The sequence below is a fragment of the Phoenix dactylifera genome, chromosome 12, assembly GCF_051530095.1.
Source record: "Phoenix dactylifera cultivar Ajwa chromosome 12, Ajwa_hap1_PhDact_Kaust_v1.1, whole genome shotgun sequence".
Classification (NCBI taxonomy): Eukaryota; Viridiplantae; Streptophyta; class Magnoliopsida; order Arecales; family Arecaceae; genus Phoenix; species Phoenix dactylifera.
Genome location: NC_143201.1, coordinates 1,877,279 through 1,899,340, shown reverse-complemented (window position 1 = coordinate 1,899,340; position 22,062 = coordinate 1,877,279). Strand labels below are relative to the sequence as shown.

The 22,062-nt window shown below is 39.7% G+C and overlaps 2 protein-coding genes across 2 annotated transcripts; both read right to left on the bottom strand.

Moving 5' to 3' along the window:
- Positions 1 to 214: 214 nt before the first annotated feature.
- LOC103715623 (protein ENHANCED DISEASE RESISTANCE 2-like) lies at positions 215 to 4,120 on the bottom strand. Its single transcript, XM_008803305.6, has 2 exons — positions 3,058 to 4,120; positions 215 to 686 (listed from the first exon to the last, which is right to left on the bottom strand). Exons 1-2 carry the CDS (start codon positions 3,971 to 3,973, stop codon positions 664 to 666), a joined length of 939 nt encoding a protein of 312 aa, XP_008801527.3. The 5' UTR covers positions 3,974 to 4,120; the 3' UTR covers positions 215 to 663.
- A 12,303-nt stretch (positions 4,121 to 16,423) lies between these two features.
- Positions 16,424 to 17,225, bottom strand: LOC103715622 (uncharacterized). Its single transcript, XM_008803304.6, has 2 exons — positions 16,837 to 17,225; positions 16,424 to 16,715 (listed from the first exon to the last, which is right to left on the bottom strand). Exons 1-2 carry the CDS (start codon positions 17,024 to 17,026, stop codon positions 16,594 to 16,596), a joined length of 312 nt encoding a protein of 103 aa, XP_008801526.1. The 5' UTR covers positions 17,027 to 17,225; the 3' UTR covers positions 16,424 to 16,593.
- Positions 17,226 to 22,062: the final 4,837 nt, after the last annotated feature.

Sequence of the window (22,062 nt, the reverse complement as noted above, 5' to 3'; positions counted from 1 at the left end):
TAGTATTTGCATCAAGTAGAAAGGCCCTAGTTCTTGACCACATAGTTCTCTGGAAAGTTTAAACTAATATGTCCTTGCATCAAGTAGAAACGCCAATCCCCATGATGAAATCAATTTGGGTGCTCATTCAAGCTACCAAGCCTGGTTTAACCAAAGAAAAAAGAACCACAGAATCTGAGCTACTTCTGCAATATCCTAGACACTGGCAAGTGGCTTTGTTCAATCAAGTCATAGGCAGTAACAAGCCATTATTTGTGATAAGCTGCAGCAGCACTTGCCAAGGGGAGCCCTAGGGAAAAGAAAAGAAAAAAAAATCTAGACTCCCTCCTGGTCTTCTCTCCTGCACACAAACACCACAGAAGCATGAAGCACATGCTATGCTCTTGTACAAACTACAATTTGATGCTTCCAACCCAGACAAAAGTCTGAAACTTTGTACATAAAGCTTTGCACGTGCCTGGAATTACTACACGTGCAGCATATAGCTTGAATACATATTAAAGTTGAATGCCAGTCAGGTCCACTGATTGCACTAGTGAAGTTGTTCATCCAACCAGCCTGGCTTTCTTCTTCTTTTATTTGGCTGAGGAGCTGTCTAATTGGATTTGTCCAGCCAAGGAGGGCCACCAGCATTGATGCTCTCAGTGGAAACCCATCTCATCTTTAAGGACCAGACAGCTTGCTACCTGATCAACACCCATGCCTTTTAACAACTTGGGCAAACGACACTAAAAAAATTTGAAAGGCAATTCTAAAGAATACTTTCATGGTGCAAGGGACCCTATAGGATAAACTAAAAGGCTCCGAAGATATTTCATAGATTATGCCGGTAAGGGTGAGGAAAGAATGATAAGAATGCAGTGATTAGGAAGCAAAGGGCAATTTGTAGAAAGGAATCACCCGAACCTGAAGCAAGATGCATTGAAGCAGAAGTAGGAAAGAGTTTAAGTTAGAGATTTTAGTGCATTTTCATTTTGTATTTCAGAATATAATAGTTTCTTTGGAAGTCAGAAGAAAAAAAGATTTTAGGGATAAACATCCCCCAGATTAACAGAGGGGCAAACTGAAAAGTAGGCCTTGAAGAAGTATCTTTGAAACATCAGATGTCTTCCTAGCCACCACCAAAAAAAATGAACTCGCATATCTTGTGTAAATTAATGTCAAGACTATTGCGATCATAGTAAAAAGTAGCAAAACTCTCTGAACTATTGAAACTTCCCAATTATTCTTAAACTAAAAGGGAAAAAAATCAGAGCAAGTAGAAGTAAAAGTTTGCCTATCAAAGATATTAGCCATAAAGATTTATAGTCCAAAACAGTAGATACTCTCAAAGCCGAAAAAATATTGATGTTGGACACTCCGCAATAACAGATGATTTAAATGACTTCCTGCGATCTTTTCTATCTTCAGAGTCAAACGAAAGAATATTCATACCAATCAGATGAAAGAAACTGAAAGGGCTAGTATCTGTGTTTGATTTTGATATTCGACATGATATAGATGTTCCCAAAAATCCATGGCCACCTTGCCTATCCAATTCCTTTTTCTAATTACACACTGAAAGAGACCGGATATTTCACGTTGTGGACGAACCTTACAACCCAGTTTATATTCTGCAAAGCATATGTTTCAGTTATTCAATTACAAAAGAATCTTAGAGGGCAGGACATGGAGCAATGGTTAGGTTGCTCCCTTCTGATCTAGGTTGTCACGGGCTCAAAACACAAAAATAGCCTCAACTCATGCAGAATAAGGCCGCAAACATTTGACTCTCTCTAACCCCACAATAACAGGAGCCTAAAGAAACTTTTATAATGCAGCTCCTCTGACTCGTATCTTCCATTCAGTGTCAGGTCTCATTCCTTGTTATCTACAAAAAGATGATCCTTAGTTAATTCATCTATCACAAACACACTGATGTGTAGTTCCAAAGAACAGAGTAAAATCTGATCCGAGTACTGCCTTAATCAACAGGGTTGTCTAATGTTAACAGATCAGAGTTTTACTGTCATGACCAGGCATTTCGTTTTTTTTTTTTCCTTTGTTTCTATGACATTTTTAACTTAATATAATCCCATGCTGGCAGATTTTATAAGTTTAACACTATTGACGGGATAGAGGCCTTCTGCCAATGTTTTATGGCTATTCTATGGGCTTTTCGTTCTATGGATCTACCTTACGAATCAAATAACAAAGAAGATATTAAGAGCTAATTTCTTTGGCTCCTTCATGTAAAACTTATTTCAAGTAATTGCACATATATTACAACACTCTAAACCATTCAGAACACCTTAAAAAAACCTAATTTAGCGATATATAAACTTGTCCCTTCTCTCTGCCTCAACATTTCATTTGAGCTGAGAACCCTCCCAATCTAGGAACCCGTTACCTCTATCTCTCAAAGGTTCACCTGCCCTATAATAACAATAACAACAACAACAATAATTCATCTGCAAATATCATTGCTCATCTCATCTGATGCACACCGTAACTCACCATAACCGAACATAAGAGTGGGCTTCTGGGGACCCAGAGAAAAATCTCCGTTTGCCAACAACTGAACAAGCTAGAAGTCAATTGTGCTCTCACCAACCGAAGGCTCAAAAGACAACAAGCCCTCAACAGTTGATGAAATCCAAAGAAAGTTTCAGAACGTACACAGAGACAAAGGAAGCCCACCAAACAGTAGAACAAAATCATCATCGTTTCACCTAGAAGATTCCAACGCAAACCACAACTATAATAACATGGACGATAATTTAGTGCGACTATTATTCATAAACATGATCAAGAAAAGATAAATGATTAAAATTTTCTTTTCCACTGGAGAGAGAGGAGGAAATCATCAAACAGCAAATGCCAAGTGGAGATCAAATAGAAGGCTAACAAATAAATCATCCCACAAACAGTAATCAATCTCCAGCGATTTCTCTCCCCAATGCAACAGATTATTATCTACGAACCCTAAAAATGGGGGCTTTTTAAAAGAGAGCAGGTAAAGTCTACATTTTTATTTTTCAATCGAACAAATGAGGAAGAGGAAAAAAAATTCCTAACCTTCTTCCTCGCGCTCCTTGGCGTCTCCCGATCTGGACGCCCTCGGGGTCTGGTTGTGGTGATTGACCTTGGCAAGGTTCCGAGGCTTCCCGACCTCCACCGCCTTCCCCCGTGTCTCCACGTAGGTAGCCGACCCCATCTCCATCTGCGCCACCCTCACCGCCCCGATCAGCCTCTCCGGCAGCTCCTCCTCAGCCTGCGCCTCCACCAGGAACCCCATGTCGATCGTCACCGCCGTCACGTAGCCCAGCGCCAGGTGGAGGATCGCGTTGGCGATCGCCGAGCTCCCGATGTCGACGTCGATCTCGAGGTAGTTCTCCCCGCGGTGGTAGTTGCAGGTCAGTGCCTTCCCCAGGAGGCAGGCGGCGTAGTTCCCCACGGCGGCCTTCACGATCCAGGGGCCCTTGACGATCCGGTTGACGATCTTGAAGCGGGCGTTGCGGAAGGCGTCGTCGCCGTGGACGAAGCGGTAGAAGAGGGAGCCCGAGGGGATGGAATCCTCGGCTGCGAAGTAGAAGACGGCGGAGTGGCACTCGCGGCCGGGGATCTGGAGGTTGACGGCGAAGAGGAAGACCTTGCGGGAGAGACCGAGCGCCTGGGCCCGTCGGAGGGCGGCGGCGACGCGGTTGTCCGGGCGGCCAAGGACGTTGTCGAGGCGGGAGGCGGATCGGAGCCAGTCCACGCCGGCGGGCTTGAGGAGCCAGTCGCCAGAAGGGGTCTTTTGCCGGCGGGAGAAGTAGTTGCAGCCGCGGAGGGCGAAAAGGTCGCCCGGCGGGGACGCCCAGCCGTTGGATCCCGTGTGGAGGTCCACGTGGCGCAGCGATCCCCCGTTGATGGCCTCATCCCGCCAGTCGGACTCCTCCCCGGACTCCGGTGCGGGCGCTCCGGCACCGGGATTCTTCGTCGTCGGGCACATCTCCGGCCGACCTAAGGCAGGTCCCGCTGTCTTTTTTCTACTTCTTTCCCTTCTTTTCCCACACTCCCCTCTCCCTTCTCCGGGTGGGTGTGTGTATCTTCTAACCCTGTTTCTCTCCCTAGCTAGAGAGCACGAATGTTGTGCTATAAACAAAACGGTGGATGGATTTAAAAGTGCCACCAGATTCTAATAAATTTACGAGGATGCCATTGGACTTGGCGATGGAGTGTACCATGTGTGCACTATTTCACCATTTATAGGTACTGTGCGATTATACGGCATCTATACCTATATACGTTAGATGGCAGTACTGCTCTCCCTAAACCATACCAAATTTGGAGTTTTTAGTGTATCATGTGCTTGATGAACCCTCACCATGCACCCTTTCCTCCATTCCTTCTTCACTCCATCTTCCATCCCTCGTCTCTTAGCATCCCAACCTGATTGCGATCCTATCGGCAAGGGTGCAAAATGAGAGAAGAGATAAAAAAATGTAAAATATATAAGTAAACCTATCTCATTTCATCAACTTTTGAGATAAATAGTAAATAGTATAAAAAATTATAAAATATATAAATAAATCTATTTTATTTTATCAACTTAAGTTTTTGTAACAAATGGTGATTTAAACTTGGGATCCATGTAGAGCAGATGTCCTGAGCTCGAATGGCTATCTTCCTTCCTCTATTTCTTCTCTCTCTCGTTTTCCTGTCTCCTTTCCCCTCTCGTTGTGGTCGGCTAAACACCACCACCACCACCAAATCCCTAATCTCCCTTTCTTTTCTCTAAAGAGGGGGAATGATGCAAGGTGGCAACGACTAAAGAGGAGAGAGATGCAAGGTGGACTCAGGAATGATGGACTAGGTAGAGGGTGGATTTGCATTAAAAAGAAAAGAAAAAAATAGAGAGAGACGGAGGGGCAGGGATAGAGGACTCTCCCTTATCTTCTCTCCTCAGTGTGGTTGGCACAACCGATTGATCGCATTCCTCTACTCCCTCTTCTCTTGCAATCAATCGGTGAACTCTCTCTTAGATTAGGAGATTAAGGAAAGGAAATCTACGGCATCGTCATCTTTCCTTCTTCTCCTCCTCCTCTGTCGTGGAGGACGAAAATCTCATAGCAAATACGAGTCTTTTCGTTGCTTCTCAATTTGTTTGTTTGTTTGTTTTGGGGCCTCTCATAGGAGGAAGCAGGGGAGAAGTTTCCATACGCCAAGTGCAACATGAGAGCACGGTGGGTTGGACAGCAAGGAGTGACAGCCGCATGGCGGAGGCAATGGCTGTTATTTTACTTTTGAATTTCTTTCTTTTTTGCATTTTTCTCATCTACCTATTTTTTGCAAATATTTTTTTATCAAAAAGATAATTATTGAAACAATAATGTAATTTGTGATTTTGTAACATAATATTTGTTGCTTTTTTATTAGGTTATTTGTTCCATTAAAATGGCTAATAGTGAATATTGTAATAACTATTGCTTTATTCTAAAAAATAAATTTAAAATAATAAATAACTATTATATCTTGAAAGCCTTTCTAGCCTTGTAATTGCATCACTAAAACTTTCTACAAGGTTAGAATAAGTATTATTTACATTATATTTCATATTTATTATGTGCATGGTTGAAGGGGTATCCTACAATGTGGTGCAAGAGGAGACGACAAAGAGAAGAGAGAAGGAGATGGTTGCGAGCCGGTTAGGTTTATGCGTTTTTGAAGGGTTTGCTTCGCACGTGCGCAAGTATGGGCTGTGGGTCTGTGGACCAGTCTCCCAGCTCCACAGTCAATAGCTTTGATCATGCCACATCGGTCATTCAGGTGCGTCTGATTCTCGATTTGTACTAAAAAAATAAATTGACTTAATATATGCACGCCTCTGTGTTTTAGGATACGCTAGGGGGGTGGGTGTTAATGTATCCATGAGAAATACACTCCTAGATTACTTTCTTATTCATTTTTTAATTGGGTATATATATATGTATGTATGTATGTATGTATGTATGTATGAGATATACGCTTATGGATTATATTCTCTACTTTATCAAGCGTATCAGAAAAGAGATGGCTTTTAATATTTGCCTTGGCTTCATGGGACAGTCCACTGCATTCCTCACTGAGGTGATAGGTGGCATTAAATAGAAAAATATTTATTATTGTTTAAGTGCTGGGCCCGATGGAACCTGGATGGATCTACTAATAATGCAATATGCGGAAAGATCCTCCCGCTGCCCCCTCAGAAATCGGTATAAGATAACACCGTTACAGTGGTTTCAGAGGTAAGTCATTATATATTTTAGTAATGAATATTCAAATAGAAATTTAGTATAAGACTCTTATTTTGTTATAATGGTAATTAGGCTTACGAATAAAATAATATTAGCATCATATTTTGGACCTTTTAACCAAATATTTTTAGCTATTAGTTTTATCAAGCGCATGATGGCCATGCTACAAACTGTTTTTAACTCTTTCTCTTTTTTTTTTTTACAATGAACCCAAATCAGTGGAATAAAATAACTAATATAGCTTCTACCATATCTGTTTTTTATTTTCTCATCAATGCTAATAATCTCCTTCAATTTTTTTTTTTTTTTTTTTTTGCATTTCTAGCAAGGATGGTACCGGAGAAACGAAACCGAAGGAAAGATTTCAACACTCTCCTAAATCAAGATAAAATAAAAAGATTTTTTCTTTTGGCACAAGGAAAGTTTTAATTATGATTGTATTCTTGCGAGAAAAAATAATCTCTGTATCTAGATAATATCTAAATATTGATATAATAGCAGTTTTTTATGAAACAATTATTTTAGACAAATATATCGGAGTTTTGTGCAACGTCTAATGTTCAATATAACTATAGCTTTTGTTTATCACTGCATTTATGTACGATAACAATCACCTCAAACAAATATATTAGAATTTTGGCAATTGCAGGCTCCAACTTTGAGCAAAGTGTTAAAATTATTGTAGGATCATTTATTATGCCAAACATAGTCGGCCTCCATAAAGGCTGATAGTGCCAAATTTAGTCAGCCTTATCAAACTTTATCTTAATTGATTTGTAATTGATTGTGCCAAGCTTAATTGGTCTTACCAAACTTCGTCAGCTTTCTAGTTTTATATAAAAATTATTTATGTACATTGTAATTGATAGGCAAAAATACAATTTTTTTTTTCTTTTTTTTTCTCTTTTTTTTAAAATTTTCAAAACAAAGAGGTGTTGGAGAGGCTTTTGGAGGCTCAACAGCCAGGGTAAGAGAGAGATAGCCAGAGAAGGAAAGAAAAATAGGAAAAAGCTTAAGGTTCTAGAGTTTGCCTTCTTTTAGTTAGGCCGAGATTAGAGAGTGCCCGTCCTTTGGAAATAAGGCACACACCCAACGAGACCTCAAGTCGATGGATGGGATACGTTAGGTCTGGTAAGTGAAATAATGCTATACTAAAAAAATCTACCTACCTCTCTCTTTCCAAAACTCTAGCTCTTTAAGATTGATAAAAAAAAAATTGCCCAACAAGTCCCGGTGGGACATCCCAAGTGTTTCGGCATCTCAAGCACCTTTTACGAGTTGCAGGTAGGTGTTTCTCTCTCGATCTCGCTTTTTCCGGCTATGTCCTTCATTGCCTTTGTCTTCTGAAATTATAAAATCTCTCTTATTTCTCTAAAAATTATAGTTCAAACTAATCAATGATCATAATGTTTATTGAATATTTACTATTTCATATTGATGATTATAACAAAAAAAAATTTATGTATGTGTTTCTTTTCTTAATACCGCTAGTTGCTAGGTTAGCTATTGTGCGTTATTGTGCTAATAAAGAGAGAGCCACACGTCCATCGCATCCAGCAACTAGCTACGCGGGTACTGTGGCCTCGAACAAGCGGATTTAAATAACTAAAATCCAAATGCAACCGAAGAATTTAGAAATAGATTGGAGATGAAGAGGAGAGGAGGAGCCATGCACGCCAGACACACCACCTTAGATATGTGTGTATGTCATCTTTATAAAAAAAAACACATGTGTTTAAGCTAAACTTAATTAGATGCTTGATGGTGTACTGTAGAAAGAGAGAGAGAGAGAGAGAGAGAGAGAGAGATGGCATATATTTTTTTTATTTGGTTGGGTTTGGTCAGGAGCTCAGCGAGGCATGACCAACCCTCTCCAACCCACCACTTGGATACGGGGATTTTATGCGGGGAAGATACAGAAGTAAGTCGAGCATTGAATGGATATCGACAATATACAGAATACAATAGCAGGAAATGTGGAGTGACAACTGTCATGATATCCTGCCGTCCCTGTACACATGTCGTATGATCATCGTAAAAATATGATAATGAAAAATGGGAGATTCTCGGCATCTCCTGCTCGCTGGATATCGAGAAGAAGCATTGGGATTCGACGCACCACCCATATCTGACAGCGAACCAAGACAAATGCCAAACTCTCTTTGTCCGCTTCGATCAGCCCTGCTGCTGGTTTTAATTCCTTTTTAATTTGATATATAGCATGATCCCATGGGTCTTTTTACTTGTCTTTGGTGCTGCATGCTGCTTGCGGACGACAAGGGAAACATAAAAAAAGAAAGGCAACAATGGAAGGAAGAAGAGAGAGAGAGAGAGACAGAGAGAGGAAAAAAAGCAAAAAAATAAATACATATATAAAAAGTTGCCGAAGGCAAGGAGGAGTGAAGGAAAAGAAAGGTTGGAAAGTGAGACGGAGATGGGAAAGAAGAAAAGAAAAAAGAAAAGAAAAGTGGTCCTGCTTAGATTGCGTGGGCGGAGTGGACAACTCATCGCGGCCTGACAAGAGTACACGTTGCAACGAAGAGGGACGGTGGTCTCTCTCTCTCTCTCTTCCTCTCTGAAGTCTGGGCCCTTTCGCCTTAAACTGATCGCCAGGGACACGCAGATGGGCGTGGATCGAGGGTGCAAAGCTTAAAAGCAACCAAAATCGTAGTGACGCACGCCTAACCCCACTCTCTCCCCTCTCACTGGAATAGGATCCCACATGAGAGGAACCCGTGTACTCCCGTTTGAGTTCCTCCAGAGTATAAGGCTCATTTGGTGAAGCTTTCGAAAAAGTTAGAAAATATTTTTTAATTCTGTAAAATTATTTTTAGATGAGATAGGATATTTAATAAAAAATCAAAATTAGAAATCTAAAATAATTTTTTGAAAAAAACTTTATTTCGAAATTTTTCCCCAAAAAGCATATTTAGCTCTATCATAATGCTATTTTAAATTATAATTTTTTTCTTTTTAGACCAAAATATCTATAATAAATATAATAATTATAAAAAATAATAATATTAATATATAATAATAATAATAATAATAATAATAATAATAATAATAATAATATTTTATATTTTTATTATTATATTATACTATAAATATAATATTGTATTATATTATATCATCATACATCGATATATTATATTATATAATATCAGTGTTCTACTATATCATTATAGACTTACTGTGCAGGTGAAAGATGAAATTCTTACTGCTCTGAATAACATGAGTCCAAAGGATAATCTGATGATCAATCACAAGCTTCCGAATGTTACAACAACGATATATTAATTTTTCTAACAACCAAAATCATTATACTGGTGCTAACAAAAAAAAATCCATAATCAACATCTTTGTTTATGTCTGTCTTAATGCAATCAAGGGACAGAAGATAACAACAAGCCACAATTTTAAAACCATGACCGAGGCATATGATATTGCCTGCAGTTTTTTTGCAGCCACTCGGGGTCGGATGCAAAAGGATGGCTCATCTGAGCTGATTCCCGATGTACGAACTCGTTGGTTGTGATGAAAAGCAAACTCCAGAACCCGGTTCAATATTCGACCAAGAATTGAACACCTGACCTCTTATACAAGGGTCGGGAAGTAATACCTTTGCTTTTTTTTTCCCCCCCAAAACAAAGGGAGTAATACTTATTCGGTGATGTTTGGGGCAAAAAAAAAGAAAAAGGTATTACTTCCCGTCCCTTGTATGGTACCAAACAGCTAGATTAATCCTCCAAATATTCCACTTGGACGGTGGACAACAAAAGGAGCTCAAAGGAATTGCATTCTAGAGCTGGAGAGGGCAAATCTATGAAATCCAGGTTAGCAAAGAATCAAGCGGACCTAGATACCTGCACTGGTGTTCTGCAGGTCTCTCCATAATCTCGCTCCAATATCTGTTCCCTGGGCACCTCTCAAAATATTCTTGGGAGCTCCGTTTCCAGCTCTGACCTGGATCTGCACCAACCTTTCTGACTCAGGTAACTATTAAAAATGAGCAACTCATCATAGGTTACCATTTAAACATTCTCAGGGATGACGAGCGTTAACTTATGTTCTGATGACTATTTTCCTTTCTACTTAGGTAAGAAGGTTAGTAAATTGTGAAACCCGATTCAGGATTCAGTTTGACTGTTCTCTGCAGCATGTAGAAGGTTGGTAGGACATGCTGTTGGAATGAGATTTTATAACTACACCAGCTCGTATGAAACTTACCGGCTTGATGGTTAGAAAGTTGACAGAACTCTAACTGGAACATGGAAAGACAGACAGCACGGGTAAGATGATAGAACGTAAATGATGAGGTAGATAATTGCGTGAAAAAAAAAGAACATAAATTAGGTGGACCTTATTATTTCAAGATTCATTATAGAGGCATACAAGATTCAGCAAACTTCTCCATCAATCTTGAAGAGAATGAGCGATGAAGGGAAGGCACACAACCCTCCTTCCATGACAAGGTCCGAATATTACAAACGAATTGAAAATATATAGAGTTTTAGAAACCCCAAGCAATTGTGCTTCAAAATCCTCTTTATATATATTTTTTAAATAAATCCTCGTCATTCACTTGCGTTCCTTTCAAACCCACCTCCCCTAAAATCCTACCATGATTCACCCTTAAAAAACAGAAGACATATTTAATCCTACCGACATAGAAAAGAATTGTAGAAGCATGAGACGTTTAAGTGGACCAAGGCAAAGCGTTCAACAAGCATGCTGCCATTTAATGAAATTGAAAGAGAATGAATTCACTGTTCGCACCATCAAAAAACTAAGGCAAGACTTTAGGACTGTTCTCATTCAATAGAAACTTCAACAAGATTGAATTCATAACTCTGACCAGAATAGTAAACCACAGCATGTCAAACTAACCGGAAAAAATCACGGCATGTTAAGATTGGAGCCGCTGCAGAAACAAAAACTCACCAGTCTGGCTGAAATTCTCCAGCTCAAATACAACAGCTTTTTGGTTCATCAGCAGTTAGCCAGAACCTCCCATTCATGTCCGGGAACGAAGAAAATTGTCAGGTCAAACACCCAAAAGATTTCCATCCACAGTATGGACTAAACATCTGACTACCTAAAATATCTTGGACGCTTGCAATATGATCTACTTTTCTATTTATTTCTCAATTTGAATAACATCACCAACACTGATCGTCAGCGGAAGCATGTTACACAAAAGTACGTCCATCATGACATAAACTATGATTTCTCCATATTGATGGACACGATCAATGAACCTATTTCCTTCATCATATTGCAGTTCCAAGTTTTAAGTCTCAAGCTACTGCAATACAGCAACCACTTTATTGTCCTTGGTAATTTTACAATAACTATGCTTCTAACCCAAAAAGATGACCAAAATTTATCCAACAGGCCTGAAGTTCAAAATCAATTTTAAAAGAGAGTACTTTTACTCCAAATCAAATCTAATCTGATACCAAAAGCATCAGTATGTGTTACAAGCACATGATTCTCCTTCCATTATCGATGGAATTTCATAAAGAATCTCCAACATAGGCTTCCTTATGATCCTTTTCAACAGATCAAACAACTTGCTTATATAATTAGGTCAGCAGCAACTCCTTTATTTAGGAATACAAATCCACTCACTAAAATTCCCCAGGTTGGGTATGTAACTGATGCTCCCACCTTGCCAACATGAGAAATGCTATCTCACTGTCATCGCACTACATATTTACCATGAATTCATCATCATATAGACCTAATAAACTCTTCTGGTTCTCCTAGAAATTCATCTTCTCATCTGCCCTCTTTAATACCCTGATGCATATTTAGATCACTGGGAAGTCAATTTTTCAGAAAGGATGCATCTTCCCTTCTCTCTAATGCACACCGTAAATGTTCTCCATTAGAATTCTCAAAACTGTCCCAGGACACCAAATATCCCTAACAAATTTTGACAATTACCTATACAAAATGTTACTTCTCCCCTTACTTTCGAGTAAAAACAATGGCATGGAGCCTTTGAACGTGGATGTAAAAATCAAATGTTCCAAGTATTTGCCAGATCTCAGATTTCAAAGATTATGCACCACCTCTTTACAGTTTGAACCATGCTTATCCAAAGAAGGGTTATAATGCAACTGTCACCAGGTAACATTAGCTGTTGGGCACATCTTACAAGTGAGTGCTAGTAAAAGTTACTTTCAATGTCTCACCCAAAAAAGGGCAACACAGCAATTATATACCTGAACCACCAAAGAGCACCAATCTTGGTCAATTCACCTTGCCTTACTGTTGGAGGATGAAAAGAAGAGCTTTTATGATGAATATGTTAGATTTTAATTGCAAAATTGAATCAAAATATGGTTAGTATGCAAATCATTTTGCCTCCAAGTACAACCCTTTTCAACTTACACGCCTTGGTCGATCCAATGGAAGTACAACACTCTCTAAAATTTTACTAATTAAAGTTCTTTTTCCTTCTTTGTTTACTGGGTCACATCATTTTCTCAAACTTACCTCTCACATAAAATTAAAGTCAGATTCCCATAACACCAATTACATAGGACCAATTTCATTAAACAAAAATGACAAACAAAAAATGAATCCACCAATTAATAATTAAAAGAAAAGAAAATGATGTAGAGGATTTACATCAGCATTGCCAAAAGCTCAAGCGCAAACAATATCTTAAGTGATCTAGTTAAAAAAAATAATAAGTTCTTGAAGTGATAGCAAAGATGCACAAGCAATTTATAATATCATACATGGCCAATAATTTACAATGTTATACATGATGGCCATGTCAAGATAACAAGTGAAAAGAAAGAGCAAGAAAGTTGGATAACAGAAGAAAGGGCATGGGTTCCACCACAAAAACAGCAAAATCTTCAGTAATATCCCCAAGAGTCCATCTTTGCTATTAACAATAGAATAATTAAACTTTTTAGAGCACACAAACGGTGTAAAATCATAGACCCTAATCCAGAAGGAACAGACAATAAATAAATAAATAGAACTTACCTGATTCGAACACCATTACAAGAAAAAAAATCTGAAACATTTCAAGCAATCACCTAAACCCTAATGGACCTTATATAGCTTCTGTGATGAATTGATATTTCCCATATAAAACTGATAATAATTAAACTGAACTTTCTGGTTTACTTATTCCAACATCCCTGCTTGGAAAGAACTACTCTAATTTTATACTTCTTGACTTCTCCTATATACCTACCTACATGTGCCCACAAGTGCAGCATGCACACACATGCATTGACATGTGTATGTCAGCATGTGGCTTCATAATCTACTGACAGTTATTTCACTCTATCTATTGTTTCTCAAGTTCTATTAATGGAATGCAAATCACAAAAGGTGTCTTAGTATGCACAAGAAAAACTATTTAGGGTTACATCTTAGGTGGGATAAGTAGAAGAGGAAGGGAAAAGAACGAGGACTGTAACGAATTAGAAATGAGAAATAGCAATTTGCAGAAGTGTAGGCTTGTGGACTTCATTACAATCAACAATTAACTTATCAGAAGCCTATTGGGAAAAATATTCTACCCAAAACCCTTTCCCTAACATTTATAACTTCGTTAGTTAACATGCTCCCTGACAAGGTAAACATAAGTATCATATCAACTTAAATTTAAATTATATATGTATTTTAAGTTTTTGATATTATTGCCGTGCAGAAAGTTTGAAACTTTCACTCCATTGCAGTAGCAATTCGAGGTTTTAAAATGATATATCTCATAAAAATAAGATCATCAAAATTAGAAATGAAGGTGACAAAATGTGAGCTCACAAAGCATGCCGGTGAAATCCAAAGTGCATAATATCATGTTGATGAACTCTAAATCTATACTTTATTTTCCCACTAAAAAGTAGCCATCCTCAAGTTACCAAAAACTTCCTTGGCCATTCAAGTCATTATGAGTATGGCAGAAAGAGCTTGGCATGATAACATCGTATAACACCCTTGGATTTTAAAAGCATTGATGGCATTCTTCCCATCATTATTAAAAGATCAAGCATATTATCCCTCATGCACTTTTCATAAAAGCCATGGGTATCCTATAAGGACAAGTAGCTAACATGGAAACTATGCCACACTACAACTCTTTAAGACACATTATCTCTATCAAGAATTTGATCATGCATTGATGCCTACAAGCAAATGTTTCTTAGTCATGCTAATTAGTAGATACAATTTAGTTATCTAGTTAAGAAATAGCTTTCCAATTACTTCCACCAAAAGAAGCTTTTGCATAAAAAGATTCCTGGTCACAATAAGATAAACTTTCACTCTAGATGCATGTGACAGCAGCATTGGACATAATAATACAAGAACTTTTTTTGAATGGTTCATACAAGAATATTTACATAGGAAAACAACCAGGATTGTACCTCACCATAAGATTCAAATATATGCTCTTGTGGCCTTTTCTGCCATGCAGCAACTTCTGCGGACAAACACTAATTAGAGATGAAGTATGTGGATGAAATCAAAGGATGTCCGTGAAGAAGCTCGCTAAGCAACCAGAAAAGAGCGACAGGTAGGTAATTGATCTTCATTTGTGACATGATGATCTATGACAGTAGAGTCGGTGCTCACAAACAAGTAGGGCCAAGATAAAAGAAAAGGGAAGCAAAAAGAAAGCGGGGAGAAGAAAGGGGTCGCCTATAATCCACAAGGGATTCCATGCTGAAGAAATTTAATTGCAACCCATGAAGCATAACATCTAATTCGTCACTCTGGGCTCTAAATCATGGGGGAGGCATCTCCCTTTAAGATATGGAGCTAACTACTTAAAGCTAGAGGAAGGTCGATGAAGTCAAGATCTCTAATCAAACTCTGGACCTCCTAAGCTATCTGTACACAAAACATACTAAAACTATCCTTATGTAAATTAGACTCTTACTGTGACATATACGACCTTGCGCCCAAATAATAACCCAATATTTGACACATAAAAGAATAAAGTCATGAGAATAAATAATGAGGAAGTCTCAGATGTGGGATTTAGATTTTTAAGGAGGGATTATCTGTGTTGAAAGGAGTCAAGGACAAGCATTCATTAAGTTATGCCTCTGAAAAAGCAACACATTCCAGATACCTGAAAGATGCTTACTCATCTTTGAACCATCTCAAGAATTCATTCTTAACTTCACTGTTGAGCCCTAATTTGATGCTTTCCATGAATGTGAACATAGATTTCAGCACAAAATACCATGATTCTCCATTATAATCTTTTCTATATATTTAACAAAAAGCACCATTCAGGAGATTGTTTTGAAGGCACCACAGCAAACTAAAAGTAGATGGGGAGAATATTTATGAAAAAAAGGAAAAAGGATGGAGGAAAGATAAGAAAAGAAGGGAAAAAGAACAATAGAAGAATCCATATCCAAAGACAAATGTCTATGAAAATATATCAAAGATTTGACAACCTCATCTCTCAGAAGTCTATCTGTAAAGAGTATGGCATTTATTGATGTAAAGAGAAAGACAAATGAGTGCACAAGCGAATTCTAATGGATGTGAAGCCATGAAAATTTGGCAGGATGGACATATATACAAATGTTTAACTGAATCACATTAAGGCATTTGATTGCATAACTTGACTGGCTGCTAAGTGTTGCTTTGTAGTAACTCATTGCCAAATGTGTTCACAGGTAAGAGCATGTTTCATATATAGAGGGCTCACATTTGGCAACTGCCACAGTATCCCTACTCATCATGCTAAGAGCTGGAATGATAAAAGAAACCTTCTCCTCATCAAGTTAATGATGACAGTGTAACAAATCCTCCTATAGAAACCCTCACCTTCGTATGTGGATCTAATTTTGTCTAGTTTACATGACTTCCAATCCCATCATAAGAATCATTGCACTAATCAACAAATTAAGCACTTTACTTACAAAACAATCAGACTCTAAGAGCAGAGTGATATTGAAGAAGTGAGAGACCGAAGAAACAGTAACAACCACAAGTTCAAAGATTTTTGCTATAAAAATCAATCTTTTTTGATATTTTTTTATGATTTCCTTGACAGCAGCTATGAACAACAGTATTAATATCTTGAACAATTTTTTTATAAATTTACTTTGTATCGAAGATCCCAAGCAGAGCTACCAAATCATGAAATCAGAAGAGAGCAAGAAACAAACTGACAGGAAATCTCATTCTCGCATAATCAACTATATTCGCGCAACAGATTATTCATACATAAGTACAACAAGGAAAGGAGAGGTGGAGGGCAGGCTACAAGAAGAGATCTGTACACATGACAAGCCATAACAACAACACCTGAAGGCAGTTTCCAAGAACGGAAAACCCCTCAAACCGGCGGTATGTTGGCGAAGGAGAAGCCCTTATACCCCTTGTAAGCGTAATAGGCGATCCGCGTGTAGTAAAACCCCGGTATGAAGAGCACCGACCCCAAGATCGCAAAGAAAACCCCTAATTTCCCCAAGAAAGCATCAGAAAACCGATCAAAAGGAAATCAGGAAAAGAGAGACAAACCCTAGCTAGGGTTTAGAGAGGAGAATGGGATGGGATTGGGATTGGGTCTGGGGAATACCGTGGGCTCGGTCACCGCCGACCCTGTTGGCGGCCATGAAGACGCCAATGACGATGCCAAGGGTGCCGAAGACGAGGAGGGAGACGGCGAGGCCGATCTCCTTGATGGGAGGCCGGTTCTGGACCACGTACGAGGTCTCCATCATGATGTCCTCGTCCGAGATCGAGAATGCGTGGTCCACATACGCCATTGGAGACCTCTCTCTGTCTCTAAATCCCAAATCCTTATACTTGGAGACGAAGAAAGAATAAGAGAGATATAGAGAGAAGGAGAGGTAAAAGGTAAAAATAAACGGCGGGAGAGGGTCAGATGGTAGGAGGCATTTCTTTTTCTTCTCTCTACCGGCGTCCGAGTCCGAGCAAACAGAAAAAAGGGAAGGAAAGAATCGGGACACGGGCGATAGGAATGCGAGCTGAACTAAAAAGAAGCGGTTATCGGTGACCCTAATACCGAAATAATCGAACATGTGCTATTAATTAGGATAATGGTTCGATAGGTCACGATGGATAATTAGAAAATGAAAAAAAAAAGAAAGGCAAAAAGTAGCTTTTTCATATTTTATAAAAAATAATTATATAAAATAAAAAATAATTTTATACTGGCTAAAAATTAAAATTATTTTTTAAAAAAATTAACATTTTTAAATAAAATAAACATAAGTTTTTTTCTTTGCTAAGGATATAATGGGTATTGTTGCCGTTGGATCCGGATTGAGGTCGGAATGCAGCTCCGGACAAGTTAAGCAGGCTGGTCGAGGTACCGGGGTGGATCTACTCTGGACGTGGCCTACAAAAAGTCGCTTGTCGGAGAGTTTTCGAAGAGGACTTTTCGATATTTAAGTCAGAATAATAAGGCAATAACAAAGAAGGGAGAGAATTTCAGCAAAGCGTGGTCTCTATGAATAATATTGCATATACACCTAAGGTCTCCCGAGCTGCATCTTTATATAGGGGTGCCTATTTTATCGTTATCTAGCCTAACGTGGCGTATAATGATGACCAGATAATAGCTGGTAGTACGGCCATAACGTGGAAGCCAGTCCGCATGGGTGGCGGGAAGTGTTAGCAGTGCACAGGCCATGGTAGTATCACGACTGCGAGCTGGCAGAGCTGTCAATTGTTGGAATTGTCAGCCCTTGTCGACACGTGTTGATTGTTCTCTTCGACTGATAGTTCCATGGCTGATCGGCTTCTCAGTCGGGGCTAAGATAGCTCATTATAGTTGGCCGGCTGCTCGGCTGGAGCCGAGATTGTTTTTCTCGGTTTACATCCGAGTTCAAGAGGGCAGGTCTGGCCTAAGATCGAGGTATCCAATATTTTTTTCCAATAAGTATTAGATATAATTTTTCTAAAAAATAGATGTTCAACCAAACATAAGTCTTTTTGGAATATACCATTTTTTATGATCAACCAAATATGCAAAAATTAGTTCTCCAGAGATCATATAGTCAGACATTAGCTTGCTTTGATACTACTGCACGAGTGTATGCATCACCATACGACAATATCTAAAATCTAACAAATTATGGATGGTTTGGTAAGGAACCAACTCTCGTCTTTACCTCCTTGGGCAATCTAGCAATCAGTGGTTCACAATTATCTTTAGAATATGGATGTACCACCTGCTAAATCCTTGTCTGCATGCAGTTGCAAGCGCTATTACTCATCTTGCAAACCCTTCTTATTCAATTTCTTGGAGCCTTAGGGCTCCTCTTTAAAAGAATGTCATTTTTTTCTTCTTAGGCGCCCTACCTTTGAAGCCATCCTCCATCACAACCGATTTTGAGAGGTTTTTTTGGGTTTTCCATGGAAGATCTCTCGGGAATCTCATTCTCGATTAGGCCGTTAGAGCTCTCCAAAGGCGAGATATGGTTATTAACCCTTCTTCCCTATCTTTTTTGATCTTTGAACAATTGTTTCCACCATGAATCCGACCGGCAAGGCGCCGAATTGATGATAAACAAGGTCTCTCCTATTTTATGTTATTTTCTTTGTTTTTGCTGGTCGCCACCGAGTGTGGCTTGCCGTCGATGCCATCAAGGGACCGCTGTCCACCGGCGACTGCCGTCACTTGAGGCAACCTTCCTCCATTTGGGAAAAAGAGAGAGAGAGCCTCACGGTTCTCTCTTTTTCTTCTCTTATTCTCTCTCTTCTCTCTCTAGTTTCTCTCTCTTCTTGTGTTGCCCAAAAAGACAACCCAAGAGGGGGGGTGAATTGGGTTTTAAGTAATTATTGCAATTAAAAACTTTGTGAGTAACTAATTAAAACTTATTGCAAGTGGATTAATTAGTTTACTATATGCAGTGAATGAAGGGAATGGAAGAGACAATGAAACAATCACAAACACAAGAGATTTTATAGTGGTTCGGAGCTAACCCTTGCTCCTACGTCCACTCCCCAAGCTTCACTTGGAAGTTCACTATAATTCCTCGGATTACAGCCGGTTGTTTTACAAGCTCACAACCCAACTTGTTGTTTTACGAGATCACAACGAACTCGGTCGGTTTTCACAGGCTCACCGACTAGAACCACCCGATTGTTTTTCCGGGATCACAATCGAACCCTTACACCGTTGGTTTTAACTTTGGCTCACCAACAAACCTCAACACCCTTAATTCAATCCCCTGATTGAATCAAGTAAGAAAAGCAGTTTGAAAAGAGTACAAGGATAGCTTCTTGAAAAGCGTATATAAACAATATGAACAAAGAAAAGTTAGAAGCCCTCAAACAGATTTTTGGATGTGGAGAAAGGGGCTTCTCAAACTCTGCAACTCCTCTTGAATGTGCTGAAGATTTGCTGTCAGATGAGGAGCCTTGAATGCGAGGAAGACGTTTGGAGGATGGACTTCAATGCACTTCTTCCTTCTTTCTCTTGTATTTACTCTAGAGAGGCTTTGGTAGGTGGAAATCCCTTTTTGCTTTGAATGGAGTCTCTTACTTCGTGTCTATTACTGTTCAATCTGGCTATTTAAGCAATCCCCATAGAAAACTAGCCGTTAGACTCACTTTTAGGGCCGTTCTGCACAATATGCAACTCCTGACACAGTGTCCGTTGGGATCGGAGTCGACTCGCTCGATCTGGAGTCGACTCGACTGTTGCTGGAGTCGACTCATGCTTTACTGGAGACGACTCGCCCACTGTTCAGGATTTGAATTAAAGTGCTGTCCCGTTCTGGAGTCGACTCGGCCAAACTTGGAGTCGACTCGCCAATATCCGGAGACGACTCTGCCTTCTGGTGACGACTCGTATTCAAGGATCCAAAGATCTTTCTTTCGGGTTTACTTCCTCGAGTCGTCTCGGATTCTCTTGGAGTCGACTCGGCTCTCAGAGCCTGAAAACTGGTCTTCTTGTTGCCCAGTAGATACAACCCAAGAGGGGGGGGGGTGAATTGGGTCTTTTAAATCCTTTTATACTACTTCTGAAACTTTTTGATTAATTATGTTAAGTTGTATAGATGCACAGTGAAATTTAAACTTAGCAACAGTTTGATGTATAGAATGTGACTTGATTGAATATGCTTGCAACTAAAGGATGCGCGGATAAGAGTTAAGCAAGCAATTTATCTAAGTAAGTAAGTCAGTTAGACAATGACAAGAAGCATTACAAACACAACAAACATATAGTGGTTCGGTGCACCCCAGCACCTACATCCACTCTCCAAGACCTCTTGGGAATTTCACATTAATCCTACAGATTACAGCCGGTTGTTTTACAAGCTCACAACCCAACTTGTTGTTTTGCGAGATCACAACGAACTCGGTCGCTTTTCACAGGCTCACCGACTAGAACCAACCGATTGTTTTCTCGGGTTCACAATCAAATCCAGTTGGTTTTCCTAAAGGCTCACCAACCAAAACCTTACAACGATTGTTTTCCGGGTTCACAATCAACCCAGTTGGTTTTCCCAAAGGCTCACCAACCACAACCTTACAACGTTGGTTTTTCCTTTGGCTCACCAACAAACCTTAACCCCTTGATTTAATCCCTTGATTGAATCAAGTTACAAGATCTTAGAACAAGAGTTTAAATCAAATACAAGCTTCTCACTTAAGCAAATATAGCAACTATAAATAAGTAAAGTAAAGAGAAGAAGCCCTCAAACTGATTCGTAGATGGAGGAACTCGGCTTCTTCTTCACTTGACCCTCTTCTGATTTTGCACGAAGTAGAGGATCTCACAAGGCAGCACACAGTTGAAGAGGTAGCTTTGGGATTCACTTGGATGCTCTTCTTCTCTCTATTTTGCTTTGAATGGCCCTTTTGTGCTTTTGGAAGATTTTCCTTGTAATCTCTTCTAAATCTCTTCCCTAAATGTTCTCTCCCACTTCCATTCCATCTCCCCTAGCTCTCCTCTTGATTTTATAGCTTTTGATAGCGTGGAAACAAAAACTAGCCGTTAGAGACAAAAATAGAGCCGTTATGACCCGTCTGCACATTCTGACAATGTATCCGTTGGGCTCGGAGTCGGCTCGCGCGATCTGGAGTCGACTCGGCTGTAGCAGGAGTCGACTCATGCTTTTCTGGAGACGACTCGGCCACTGTTCCAAATTTGAATTAATGTGCATGCCTTGTCCTAGAGTCGACTCGGACCAAACTGGAGTCGACTCGCCAATAGTTGGAGACGACTTGGGCACTTAGGGGTCGGCTCATTCTTAGAAATCCAGAGGACATACTTTCTGATTTTCTTCCTCGAGTCGACTCGGATTCTCTTGGAGTCGACTCGGCTCTCAGAGCCCGAAAACTGATCCTCTGTATTTTGGGGTCGCGCTGCCTTGGAGTCGACTCGAACTATCTTGGAGTCGACTCGCCTCTCAGAGACGAAAATACCGTCTTCTGTCTTTGGGGTTGCGCTACCTCGGAGTCGACTCGGACTTCGCGGGAGTCGACTCGGTTCTCAGTGTCTGAAATTGGCTCTCTGACTTTTTGCCTTGTTTTCCTCAGGAGTTGACTTGCCAGCCATCGGAGTCGACTCGAGTTCTTCAGGAGTCGACTCGGCTCTCAGGATCCAAAATAGCTTCTCTGTCTTTCTGTCTGTTACTCCCTGGAGTCGACTCGTTCTACTCTGGAGTCGACTCGACAAGCATCGGAGTCGACTCGAATTCTTCAGGAGTCGACTCGAGGACTATTCTTTTGAATTTTCCTTTGAATTTGCTCCTCCAATTTGAATCCTTTGAACTTGAAACTTGGGCCAATAAATTGTAGCTTTCTTCCAACTTTTCTTGAGAGC